Source organism: Corvus moneduloides, chromosome 13 (assembly GCF_009650955.1).
Source record: "Corvus moneduloides isolate bCorMon1 chromosome 13, bCorMon1.pri, whole genome shotgun sequence".
Classification (NCBI taxonomy): domain Eukaryota; kingdom Metazoa; phylum Chordata; class Aves; order Passeriformes; family Corvidae; genus Corvus; species Corvus moneduloides.
Window position 1 is genome coordinate 11,670,058 of NC_045488.1, and position 12,205 is coordinate 11,682,262.

The 12,205-nt window shown below is 40.3% G+C and overlaps 1 protein-coding gene across 8 annotated transcripts in view; it reads left to right on the forward strand.

Moving 5' to 3' along the window:
• The first annotated feature begins 82 nt into the window (after positions 1-82).
• IQCH (IQ motif containing H) overlaps positions 83-12,205 on the forward strand; it is a 50,211-nt gene continuing 38,088 nt past the window's right edge. For 3 of the 8 annotated variants that reach the window (XM_032123167.1, XM_032123172.1, XM_032123171.1), the window contains exons 1-9: positions 83-174; positions 455-605; positions 816-932; positions 1,278-1,375; positions 1,701-1,809; positions 3,438-3,560; positions 9,251-9,362; positions 10,046-10,207; positions 10,604-10,818. In XM_032123167.1, the coding sequence (XP_031979058.1) occupies positions 843-932; positions 1,278-1,375; positions 1,701-1,809; positions 3,438-3,560; positions 9,251-9,362; positions 10,046-10,207; positions 10,604-10,818 (909 nt within the window). In that variant the 5' untranslated portion in view covers positions 83-174; positions 455-605; positions 816-842. The remainder of the gene's footprint in view (positions 175-454; positions 606-815; positions 933-1,277; positions 1,376-1,700; positions 1,810-3,437; positions 3,561-9,250; positions 9,363-10,045; positions 10,208-10,603; positions 10,819-12,205) is intronic. The other 5 variants (XM_032123173.1, XM_032123174.1, XM_032123170.1 and 2 more) reach the window with 4 other exon arrangements.

Sequence of the window (12,205 nt, forward strand, 5' to 3'; positions counted from 1 at the left end):
GAACCAGGCGGAGCGCGGGCTTGGCCCCCTCTGGATGTGCTGTCCCCCCTTCACCCCCCCCCCCCCCCCCCCCCCCCGCGGCGGGGCGGATGGTGCGGCCCGGCCAGCGCGTCCCGTTGCCGGGTGAGGCGGTGCCGCCATGGCCGCGGCGGGAGCGGGGCCGGAGCCGGGCAGGTGGGTGCGGGCAGCAACGGGACCGGCTCCTCCTGCCCCGGCAGAGCAGCCAGGGCACCCCGGGTCACTCCTCGGTACCCCGAGTCGCCCCTCGGCTGAGGCGAGGCGCGTCCCGATGCTGCTGAAGGGATGCGGGGTGCGGGGGGGTTCGGCCCTGCGTGAGGGGGAGCGGCTGGTGCGTGTCGGACCAGGGCTTGGTCTGTAAATGCTGCGGGGTTTGAGACTTCGGAGTTGTTTAGTTAACGTAAATATACGAGTTTGACGTGTGGTCTCCTCACAGGCTGCCTGGAGATTTTATCTCTCGTTAAGGCTTTTAAGATCCCTGCCCCGTGAAACCACCTGTGCCATAAAAGGTGTGTGAGATGCATGAGCAAACATCATTCCTTGGCAGAGAACCTCAGTCCTGAAGTTTATTGTCACTGCTTTGTGAGGTTTGTTTTAAAATTGAGTTTTTCCAGCCTTTCTACTATCAACGACTTAAAGACATTTGCTTTATATTATCTTATAATGGTACAGAAGTATGGGAAGTCGCATGGATCTTTTTTCTGTATTTAGGAATAATTTGATTTGAATTAAATCCTTCTACCGAATCCCATGGGGTTTGGTTACACGTATGATTTTTGTCCTAACTTGCTTTTTAGATTCAAGAAGACCTTCGGAAGCTTAAAATGGAAAAAAACAACTTGAAAGGAAATGTAGAAGCTGTGGATATTTGTGACCTCAGAACAACAACTGAAGGAACTGAACTTGGGCTGAGAGTAAGTAAAATAGAGCAGATCCAGAAAATGATCCCGTTTTTAAAGTCTGTGTTAATAATTCACTTGGGGCCACTTTTTGTTGTCCTGCAAGACCCCTTTCCAATCAGCAGCAGATGAGATTACTCCAACATTACAGTTCAGAATGTTGGTTTCCTTTTTTGGGTCATCAGAATTAGCTGATCTTGTGCCCACTAGCCAAAATCAGATTTTTAGTCCATCAGAGGCACAAAGTTTATCAACTTTTCAGTCAAGCAAAGACCTGGATTGCTTAATGAACTGAATTTAATAAAATTAAAATTACTTATCTTTTAGTAATGTCTAAACATCATTTTTTCCCTCTAACAGAAACATGCTGAAAGCTATTTAAATGTTATAAATGGCCAGGAGTTAACTCTTTCTTCAGCTGGTAATAAAGAAGTAAATTTAAAAGAGCCCCCTAAGTGGTAAGTGAAACATGTTTTATTGCAAGACCCAAAACCTGTGGTGACAGAATCTTGTAAAGCAAATGGGAGTATTGACCTAGAAAAAGGTAGTTTAGTTTCGATTTTAATTTTAAAAAAAAAAAAAAAAAAAAAAAAAAAGAAGGTAAATGCAATTCTAAGTGGCTACAGCAGTGCTCTGCTGACTCTTGGGATTTTACCTTTGCTGAATGCAAATTTAAATAAAAATACAGTCATTTGGATAGAACTGGATGAAAGCAGCATGGGTTTAATAGGTGAAATCTAAGTAATTTTTAGAAACCTCGCTGCCTGTTTCTTTCTCAACCAGGGGTCTTCCTTTTGGTGCCTGTCAGAAGCAGCTGGTTTTGCCACGAGTTGAGCCTGTGGCTGTCCAGAGATGCAGCAGATCAGCCCCACGTGTGTCCCAGGGCTCTCAGGTCTGAAATCACACACTAATTGTTCTGCCAGGGACCACATTCAATGAGTGTTTGCTGTCTTGTAGGGTACCAATGCATCCCATAATACTCTGACTCCCCATGGATTCAGGTTTTGATAATACCCCATGACTGAAAGTGTTAAAAAATTCTCAGTAGAAGGAGCAGCTGAGATAGGAACCTTCTCCCAGCCCGGGATAACATTTAAGTTGGGAAGAATTTCAATATCATCCATGCAGACGTGGGATTGGCACTTCCCACACATCTAAGCTGACAAAGCCACTTCTATCAGGTGGTTTGTTATTAATCATTTCAATTCTTGTTATCCTGTGTGGCACTTTCCCCCCCAGCATTGATCATTTCCCTGTCAGCCTGAGTGAGGAGTTTGCATTGGGAATCATCCCCTGTTTTAATTGAGAAGGTGCTCAATTCTCCCCAGTTCTTTTTTTAATAGCACCAGCAGTTTCCTCCCCGCATAACGGTGTGTTATAGTAATAAAATAAATACCACAAAAGCACTGATGAGGTGAAAATTGAACTTTCTGTCTCTGTGCAGCCATGTGGGTAAAAGAGTAATTGGCTTGGATAATAACTTGTGTTCTTACAACCCCAAATCTAAATGAGCATCTCATTGATACATCTGCTTGTAATTACCATCAAAAGAAGAGAGAATATATTGTGTAGATAAATAAATTATGCCATTTTTAGTGCTTTCACAAAATAATACAATTGTTCAATACTTCAAATACACATCTAATGATTCCTGAACTTTTTATGGCATATTTTATTTGTAAAAATTGGAATTTTCCTGGATTTATTTTTATGTTTATACATTAGAAGATGCACCAAAATGTTTCCAACTTAAGAAACTTCTACTGTAATAAAAACATAGGGCATCACTCTGGCTTTTCTAGGTATGCTTTAGGTATTTCTTATAACAAGAAGAAACTTGTGAAGTCTTTTTCTGTCCATTGGGATTTAAATCATCATGGTTTTTATTAGCAGAATAGTTGAGCTCATTCCATGCAGATCACAGAGTGCATTAAGAACTACTATGTTTTAATTCTGATCATTATCAGGGTTTTGGTTTTTTTTTTGGTCATTTACTAATAATCAAGTGCTGTTCCTGCACTGAGTCAATGAGCTGTAACTGATCCAGAGGAGCTGTTATGGTCCATCAGGTCGGTGATTCCTGAATTCCAGTGTCTGGCAGACACAGCCAAGGTAGATTGGATTCTTGTTATCCTCTCTGGGAAGCACAGGGAACCCCCTCCCAAAGGATGGTGAGTGTGTAAACCATGACACAGGGACCTGTGCTGATCCAGGGAGTCAAACCTGACTGGGTTTCCACTCCGTATTTAACCCAAAGGTGTGCAGATGTGGAAATGTCAGAGCTGGGAATGGAATTAATTGAACAAAGTCTGAAGAAAGTGTATATTTGGATAGTATTTGCAAGTCTTTGCAAAGTTTTCCATCTAATCAAAAGGCTTTGTTGTTTGCCCTGTTCTGTGTGGAGTCAAATAATATTAGTTTTTATCATCATTTTGCAAATTTACAGCATGTTAGACATATTCTGCCTCTAAACACTTCAGCCCCTGTGCAGTTTAAGATTATCCCTATTCTATATTTCAGCAGCAGGTGGAAATGGACGTTAAAATCATGCTTGAGCCAGAGAACATTGATAGTAAAGCTGGTTTAAAACATCCCAACATTGAGACCAGGCTGCCACTTATAACTAAGAAAAAATCTGCTCCTGTAAGTAACTTTTATTATTTTATGGGTTCATTATATGCAGCTTTGTACTCTTACAATTAATATGTATCACTCCTAAATAAAAAAATTAAGTGAAAGTAATTTCTTCATAATTTCCTACTTTTTGGTATGGATATATAAGGATCAAACCATTTTGAGTGATAATACTGCGGGAAATCTGTAATATCACAGGTTTATGTACCAAGATCCCCATCCAGCAAAAGTATGAATATACATGGGAATGTGCATGGTCAGTAATCTCAGGAAAACCAGGGAGAGGAGATAAACTGGTGCTTGGGGAGTTTTGGATCTTTGGACCCAAAGATCAAGGAGGAATTAAAAGCCCATTCTTTGCTCTGGGAATGTTGAAATTGCGCAAGATCAAGTTTTGATTCTTCCAAATTTCTGTCTTGCAACTGCAACTTTCAGTTCTGCTGCCAATTCTGCAATTGTTCTGCAGCAGTTGAATGTAAAGATGATATTTTTAGCAAAGAATGCTTTCAAAAAAAAAACCAAAAAACCAAGAGTAGGCACAGCCATCCCTCCCAAAATCAATTATGTTCACAAATTTAGCACAGCACTGTGGTCCACACACCCAATGGTCTCACATGGGGATGCTCTTCTGCAATTTAATTTAAGTGACAGAAGCATCCTGCAGCAAGCCCAGTGCGCTAGGAGATATTCTGGGGTATTTGGTTTTAAACAACAGAAAGAGAATCTGTGAATGGCACAGTTGTGAGCTGCCACTTATAAAAAATGATTTTTGAAAGCTGTTGCCCAGACTAAGAGGTGATTTGTCTAACCCTGTGATAATAGAGTTAATTAGAAAAAAGCATCATGGCTAATAGCTTTTTAGAACCACTCTAAAACACTCACAGAGAGGAATATTATCCTACTGCAGAGAGCCATGTGTTTTACCACTCTCCCTGAAACATGCACTGCGCACAGAAAACTTATTGGGGACTTATTTTACGAGCATTTAATGTGAATTAGTCAAGCTCCCAGATACATATTTGCAGTTGCTGAGGAGCTGACAGGTCAAAAACCAAGCAGGTATTTCCTCTCCAATTTATTCTCTTCAAAGTTTTCGAATCTTTGGGTACAACGTGTGGTTTGGGATGTTCTGCCTTTGCTGGCTGTAAAATTTTGCAGTTGTTAAATCCACTGCTGAGTTGTGTTTGTTGTTAAATGTGGTGTCTGCCAGCACTTAAAGGAGGGATTTTATATGATCTATATGATTATACATTATATATATGATTACTATGAGTAGCAGCAGTGAATCTGTGTGCAGCTGCAGGTCTGAAATGACATTAATTTGGATAAAATTTAGATTCAAGTCGCTGCGGGAATCGGGGCCGGTGGCACCTGCCCGGTGTCGGCGAGCGGCCGGCAGGGGGCGCTGTCCGTACGCGCACGTGCCTCAGGTGTGTCCGTGGGGTCAGCGAGCGGCTCCCAAAAAATCCATGGAAAAATGACTCTCATCCAAGTAAATTAAAAACTAATTGCTTGTCTCGCGCCATACAGGTGTATTCCAGGAGTTTTCAAGGAGAGCTGAGCAGCTGAAAGCGTGGTGAGGTTAAAAATTCAGGAGTTGAGGTGACCTGAGGGGTCAAGCACAAATCTACCCAGACTTTTTATTATCCTGCCATTCCAGTAGTTGGAAAAATCATTAGTCAGGATTTCACTGTTTCACCAAAAATGATGTCTTTTCTTGCTCTTTTGGTATTATAAAGTTGCTGATGCTGGATTTTTTCATAGAAACTAAGAACAATTAACTATTGCCCTTTTGTACGTTTTTTGGGTCTGATAATAATGCTTCATCCTCTGTTAAATTCTGTAGTTATTTTAAAATGAGGGCTGTCATTCTGTTTGAAACACAGACTGGGCATCACTTTCTTTTGCAGTTTATATCTGGATAAGAGATGAAAAATGATGAGTGGATAATTATTAAATATGTATACTTCCATGGAGTATCCAGCCAAAAGAACAGTAATCTGAAATGCAGCAAAAATAATTCTGATGTACTGGTGCAATGTAGAAAAGATTCACAGCTCTACCTTCCATTTTCATAGGACTGCTGTTCTGTTATAGAATTATACTGGCACTTTTGGGTCCTTGTTTTCTTATAAATGTATATTATACTGTAAACTTAGGAACCTTTTCATTTATTCATGAGGTAGAATTTAATATGGTGATGATTTCTAGCCTTTATGAGTTGCATCTTATCTAGTGTGGCTCTAATGGTGATGGTGGTGATTCTGGGGCTTTTTTTAAGCTCACTTGTTTGAGCACAACCATTTTAATCATATCCTCTATTATTCATTCTTTATTCAGCATTTGCATCCTGCTAATCATTAATGCTTATGTTGAAAGTGTATTTATTTTCAAAATTATAAAGCAAGGCAGGGCAATTCCTTTCATTTCAAGTGATTGGAAGAAGTTGTAGAAGAAATCCAGGTCTTTTGGTACCCTAAATCTGACTGTGTTTTAAACCCAGGCATGTGGCTCTAATTACAGCCAAAGCAGAGTTTGGCAGTGGTAGCAGGATGAGACTTAAACAAATTGATGTCACACTACAGTAAATCAAAAGAAGCTCCTTGCATTTGTATTACGGTGTGTAATTGTAATAAGCAGCACAGTGATTTAATAAAATCCTCTTGTCACTAAAAATAAAAAGGAAATAATTGTTGAGAGAGAGTTAACAGATGACTGCAGTCAGCATCCTCTCAACCTGGAAATGGGAATGTGAAGGTCACCCCCATCTCACCTGACAAACACAGAGCATTTTGTTGGTAAACAAATTAATCTTTCGAAAGGTCACCATTTGTTTTAAGTTTTTATCCAGTTCTTGTCGTCTGGAATTGCAGATTGACTGTCATTTTGCAAGGCAGGGGTGCAGCCAGAGCTGCTGAAGCTGTTTGTGTGCATTTCAGCATTCCTTGACAAAACTCAGTGCCTGATTGGGATGCCATGGGCTGCTGGTTTGCAGCTGGCTCCACACAGGAATGGAGGCTCATCCCTGAATTCCAATAAGTTGATCCTACATATCCTGCCTCGTGTAAGCTGGCCCTCTGCCCACAAGTAAAACATATTGTGGTTCAAGCCAGCAATTATCTTCCTTACTTCCTTCTGTGCTGCTTCTGGTGCCTGTTTCAAAAAGCAGATGTGGGATTCACCAAAGTTCTCCAGCTATTCTCTTTCACACCTGTTAGGGAGGAATTCTGATGGAGGTGGATTTCTGGGAGAGCTAGAGAGCAGTAGGTCAGGAAAGGGGCAAAGCTTGATTTTTCCAAGTACGTGGAAAATTGACAGTTCAGAGCCATCTCTGGTCACTTTAAGAGCTTAAAGAAGGTAAGAATAACATAAAACCTGTTGTTAAAGATGCAATTCCCAGTTTCTTCCAATTAAACTTGCCTTCTCCAAGCTCTTTCCTGACAGTTTCCTAAACATACTGAAAAGTGACCTTAGTTCCATTGATTTTATTTTGCTGTGCTTCCTCTTTCCCTTTATAGGAGAAGTGCTGTGTCCATCAAATCTTGACAGCAACTTCTTAAAAACAAATACGACAGTTTGGAGAAGATAGATGGAACAATAGATTAATCTGTTATATCCCTTTTTCCCCATCACTACCAATCCTCAGATTTTCTGATATTTATTTACCAAATCTTGTCTCTCTATTCCTGGTTTGGTGCACAATACTCATCTTTTCTCTGTATTTAATACCAGTCTTTGTTTTTTACTGGAGGAAAAAATACTTAAAAAGATATTTACCAAAAAAAAAAGAAAAAGTTCTAGTTAAATATTGCTAGGTAAAAAGAAAACAAATAGAGAACTAATCAGAAAATTTCCTGTGGTGTTCCAACAAGTGCCCTATTTAAAACGAAGAAGAAAGCAAAAATAAAGTGGGAGAGGCTTATCCACAGGAGAAAAACACTTTAGAAAGGGTAATAGAATTGTTTTTCTTGTGTCCCAGGTTAATTACACTCAGAAGCACTTGAAATGAAAAAAATAGTTTTTTAGCACACTCCAAGCATATTTTAAGGCAAGTCAGCCTTAGTCTGCCCTGCAATTTAAGAGCTCCCTTCCAGCCCTACAAAACTGAACTTTAAAAATGCCCCTGATGAATCAGTGATGTTAAAAGTAAACCTTTCTCTTGCAGAACTTAATATTATTTTTGAGGTCTTATTTTTGTAATTGTGTTGGCTTAATTTTAGTGAAAATACTCCCAAAATGGAAGCAGTTTGGCAGATTTTGCTTTGGTGTCTCCCTGAATTCTTCAGGAGGGAGCTAATGCAGCAATCAGGGTGCTAAAAGAACATGGAAAGGTATAGGGACTGGGTGGAATTTTCATGGGGAGCTGTTGTGGATTAGCTCCACAGTTCCACTCTTGCCTGTAAGGAAGTGAATGATGGCACTGGGCAGTGTAAATGAGAGATTAAATTACATTTCTGTTGTATCAGTCCTTGTTTTAACATCACACCTGGCATGGACTTTAGAGAAATTAAAGGCTACAGCAAAAAAGAATTAAATCTCTATCTCCAATTAAAAAAACTCCAAGCCTCCAGGCTGCTTTTGAACTCACACACTCCACCTGAACTCCTTTTCCTTGTAGCTTATTACATCTCTATGAAAAGAATTAAAATGTATTTCATTGCTGTTTATCATAACAAAACCTCATAACTGGGATTTAAATTAGGATAAAACTCACCAGGAATAAAATCAGTGCTGCCTTACTGATACAGCAGCAACAGCCTGGAAAAGGAATCACTGTTTAATTCAATTTCTTGCCTTTTATTTATTTTTGTTGTGGCCTCACCAAACTGCTGGGGCTGAGGGTGAGCAGGAAAGCGTGATTTATGATTTCCTTTTCTCAAATATCAAGCCACTTATATGGTAGCTGGCATAAAGTTAATCTTTGTTCCATGGTTGTTGCGATTTTCTTGGAACGCCAGGACATAAGGATTCATCCACCTCCATCGCTTAAAGCAGAATGCTCCATAATGGCCATAACTAAAATGAGGATCTGCGACTTCTCTGAAAGATATTTTATTATGATTAAAAGTACAGATTTTCTCTATTTTCTCTCTCCCTCATCTCTCGTGGGCAGTGTTGTTAGACAAATTGGGAGGAAAGATTAGAATAGTTAATTTTTGATCTGTCTCATTTCCCTCTTAGGATTCTGAGCAGTTCTTGAGAGTTGTTTCTCCCTTTCTAGAAAGTTGCTGGGTGCTGTTACTCAGTATTATGACCCAACAGTGCTCCAAGATCCCAGTCGTGGCCTGGATTGTATTAAAAGCTTGATAATCACTCATTAAAAGCTAATATTTTAAAGTGTTTCTTTTTCCTTCTGGTTCCTTGCTTGTGTATGCATTTTATATTTTTAGAGACTGTTCTGTCAAGAAACATTGTATTTATACTACTCTCTTAAAACTGAGTAAACTTCCTGGATTCCTTCGTTAAATAGTACACAAGTCATCAATTAAATTTAATTAACTTTATTTTAAATTACTGAAGTAACAGCAGTAGGCAATACTGTAGCATGTTCACGAGTAGTAGAAGTAGTGGTACATTGTTAAATCTTAATGAAAGGGTCACAGCAGAAATTATATTTATTATTTATTGCTGCAGGAGTAGAGAAATGTCTGTAAATCCCAGATTTCCCTTTGTTAAAAGAAGGTTCTGTCTCTTTCTAGATGTGCAGTCAGAAGACAGGGAAAGGTCACAAAGTTACCGGCCCTTGGGCTTTGCCTGCCTGTCACTCCCTGAATTCTGCCTTACCCCTGGTAGAAGACGACACCCCAAAAGGTGAGTCCTGGGGGCCCCCCCCGGGTGCTGCTGGGCTGCAATTTGCAGCAGATATCTGGGAACTGAATTTTCTGCCACCTCTAGACTTCCAAGAATTGTGATCAGACGTTGCAAAGGGTAGGGATGAACTTTAGGCTGCTTACTTCAGGTGGTAGCTGATGGAGGGTGTAGTGTGTGTTGTGCTGAGCATTGTCCTGAGCCAGTTCTTGGAACTCACAGGGTTTAGCTGCTGCTGGAAAGAATTTTGTGTGTGGTGGAGGTTCTTTTCTAAATACCAGTCAAAATAAACTGCCATGATTAACAGCTGGTTATTAATTGTACAATCTTAACTAGACTTGGATTGTTTTAGCAATCAGCTTATATTCATAATTACATGATTATATTGTGCTTTACAAGAGTTAATTCTCATCCATTCTGCATATTAAATTGCATTCTACAAGCATCTAATTATAGATGTACAAACATATAGTTCCCTTTGAGAATTAGCACTGGTACAATACCTTGCATGTATTTGTCAATTTTTATAGGCAAAGTTCACCTTCCTTCATGGTAAAACACTGAATATTGAAAGATAGGAATCTTTCAGTTAAAGAAAATTGCTACTTTTGTAGTGTTGATGTAGAACTTGGGCCTGCCTTTGCTTAATTCTTTCCTTATTGCTATGAATTCCTTTTCTTTCCTAGCTGGAATTGTTCAGGAATGTCATCTTCTTGTAGGACCTTTGAGCCTCACTGGCCAAAGGCTCATCCTTCCAGCAGCAAAGAGAACTCTGCCAGTCCCTCCTGTTGTATCCAGAGCAGCACCTTTCCCTGAATTTCCCAGGCAGCGCAAGAAATCAGCTGCAGGTGAGTACAAAGCATTGATAACAACCTTCAGCTGCATCTCCAGCTTCACTCTCAGGCTGTGGTTTTATCTCCCAAGGAAAGAGCTCTGAGATGAGCACTCACCAAATTCTGCAGTGCATAAAGCCCAGGAGGATCCTGTGTCTTGCAACTGGGTAGGAAAGAGATTTCTTCCTCCCTGGGAGGGTTTGCTTCCTGTTCATTCCTGAGATTCTCCTGGGTTCCTACCTGCACATTTCAAATTCTAAGCATCCATATCTGAAGCTCTGCCCAGTGTTAAGCCAGTGGTGCTGGAAATCATGTCTTTGACCAGCCGATCAAGCCTCTATTTGCCATGTGATTAAATGAATAACTGATAATAAGTGAATGAAACCTGCAATCCATGTTTTCTTTGTACAGGAGAGATCAGTAGCAGGCTGGACCCTGAGAGCACAGACACCATCACCTTCCCAAAGCCAAAGGAAGCAATTTATGGCACATATTCCTCTGGTAAAGGTAACATTGCACCACTTCCATCCAGCAATTCCATGGTTTCAACAAGGAAATCAAAGCCAGAGTGGACATATCCAACTCAGCAGTTGGAAGCTGAGGTGCGCATTCCCTCTCAGACACAGGTATTTGATGGAATGAATCACTCAGTGAGGATAATGAGGTTTTATTCATGTTTTTAGTACTGTCTTCACCAGAGCTGGTTTAGGAAGTGACTGTAAATCACAGGAGGGTTTGAACCACATCCAGTAAATAGTAAATATTGAAATAAAATAACAAATACTTTGTGTATTCCCAATTTCTGCTCTTTCAAGTCTTCTACCTAAATTTGTCTGGGATTTGTTTTTTTTTTTTTTTTTCCACAGAATCTTAGAAAATTAGTTTAGAAAGGATGTTAGGAGGTTATCCAGACCTCCAGGCAGAATTACCTGTACCTGTAATATTGCAGACAGCTGTTTTTCTAACCTGTTCTGAAAACTTTGGGTGATAGCAACTCCACAGCCTTCCTGGGCCATCTGTTCCAGTGCTTAACTAACTATCTTTACTGTTATAAAAGAGTTTTTGAATGTTTCATCTCCATTTCCCTCACTGCAGTTAAGCAAATGTGGTGTTTCCCTTTATACTTACAGAAGAATCTGGGGGAGTTTGACCTTGACTGTTCAGTGCCTGCTCATTGTTCTTGATCCCCATGGAAAAGAGACATTTCTTTCTTTTATGGATAATTATTGTGTTCTGTGACAAACTCTGTGGAGTTTTGCTTCATCTTTCCAGACTTTTTGACTTCTGTGCCATTGAGGAGGTGTGAAAATGAAAGTGAAAGTAAACTTGAGAAATGGACATCATGGAATGGTTTGGGTTGGGAGGGACCTTAAAGCTCATTCCTGCCATGGGCAGGGACACCTTCCACTATCCCAGGCTGCTCCAGCCTGGCCTTGGACACTTCCAGGGATCCAGGGGCAGCCACAGCTTGTCTGGAAACCTGTGCCAGGGCCTCCCTCACCTCACAGGGAAGAATTCCTTCCCAATATCCCATCTAACCCTGCCCTCTGTCAGTGGGAAGCCATTCCCTGTGTCTTGTCATTCCAGGGCCTTGTAATACCATCTCTCCATCTGTCTTACTATCAATGAGATGTTGAAGTAAATAAAAATAATTACCTAAAAACGGTATGAATATACTGCCCTGAGTTTGGAAATCAGAGCTAATGAGTTGCTGGCTGAAGTTGCCAGGAATTAGGGAGTGCTGTGAAGAGGCAGGAATGTTTCTATTCCAAGCTTTACCCCATTTGCATTTTTATGGTAGGATGTTTCCTGTTCTCCTGGGAAAGGTGGAGGCAGTCTCAGTGGAGAAATGTCGTTGCAGTTACTTTCTGCTTTTAATCCTGTGAATGAGTGTAAAGTTTAATTTTTATATTTGGTAAATCAAGCATTCCTTGGTGCAATTAATGTATTTCTTCAATATTGCTCATAGTTTTCCATGACCTTGGAGGTTTTCGCATGGCAATGGGTTTGATG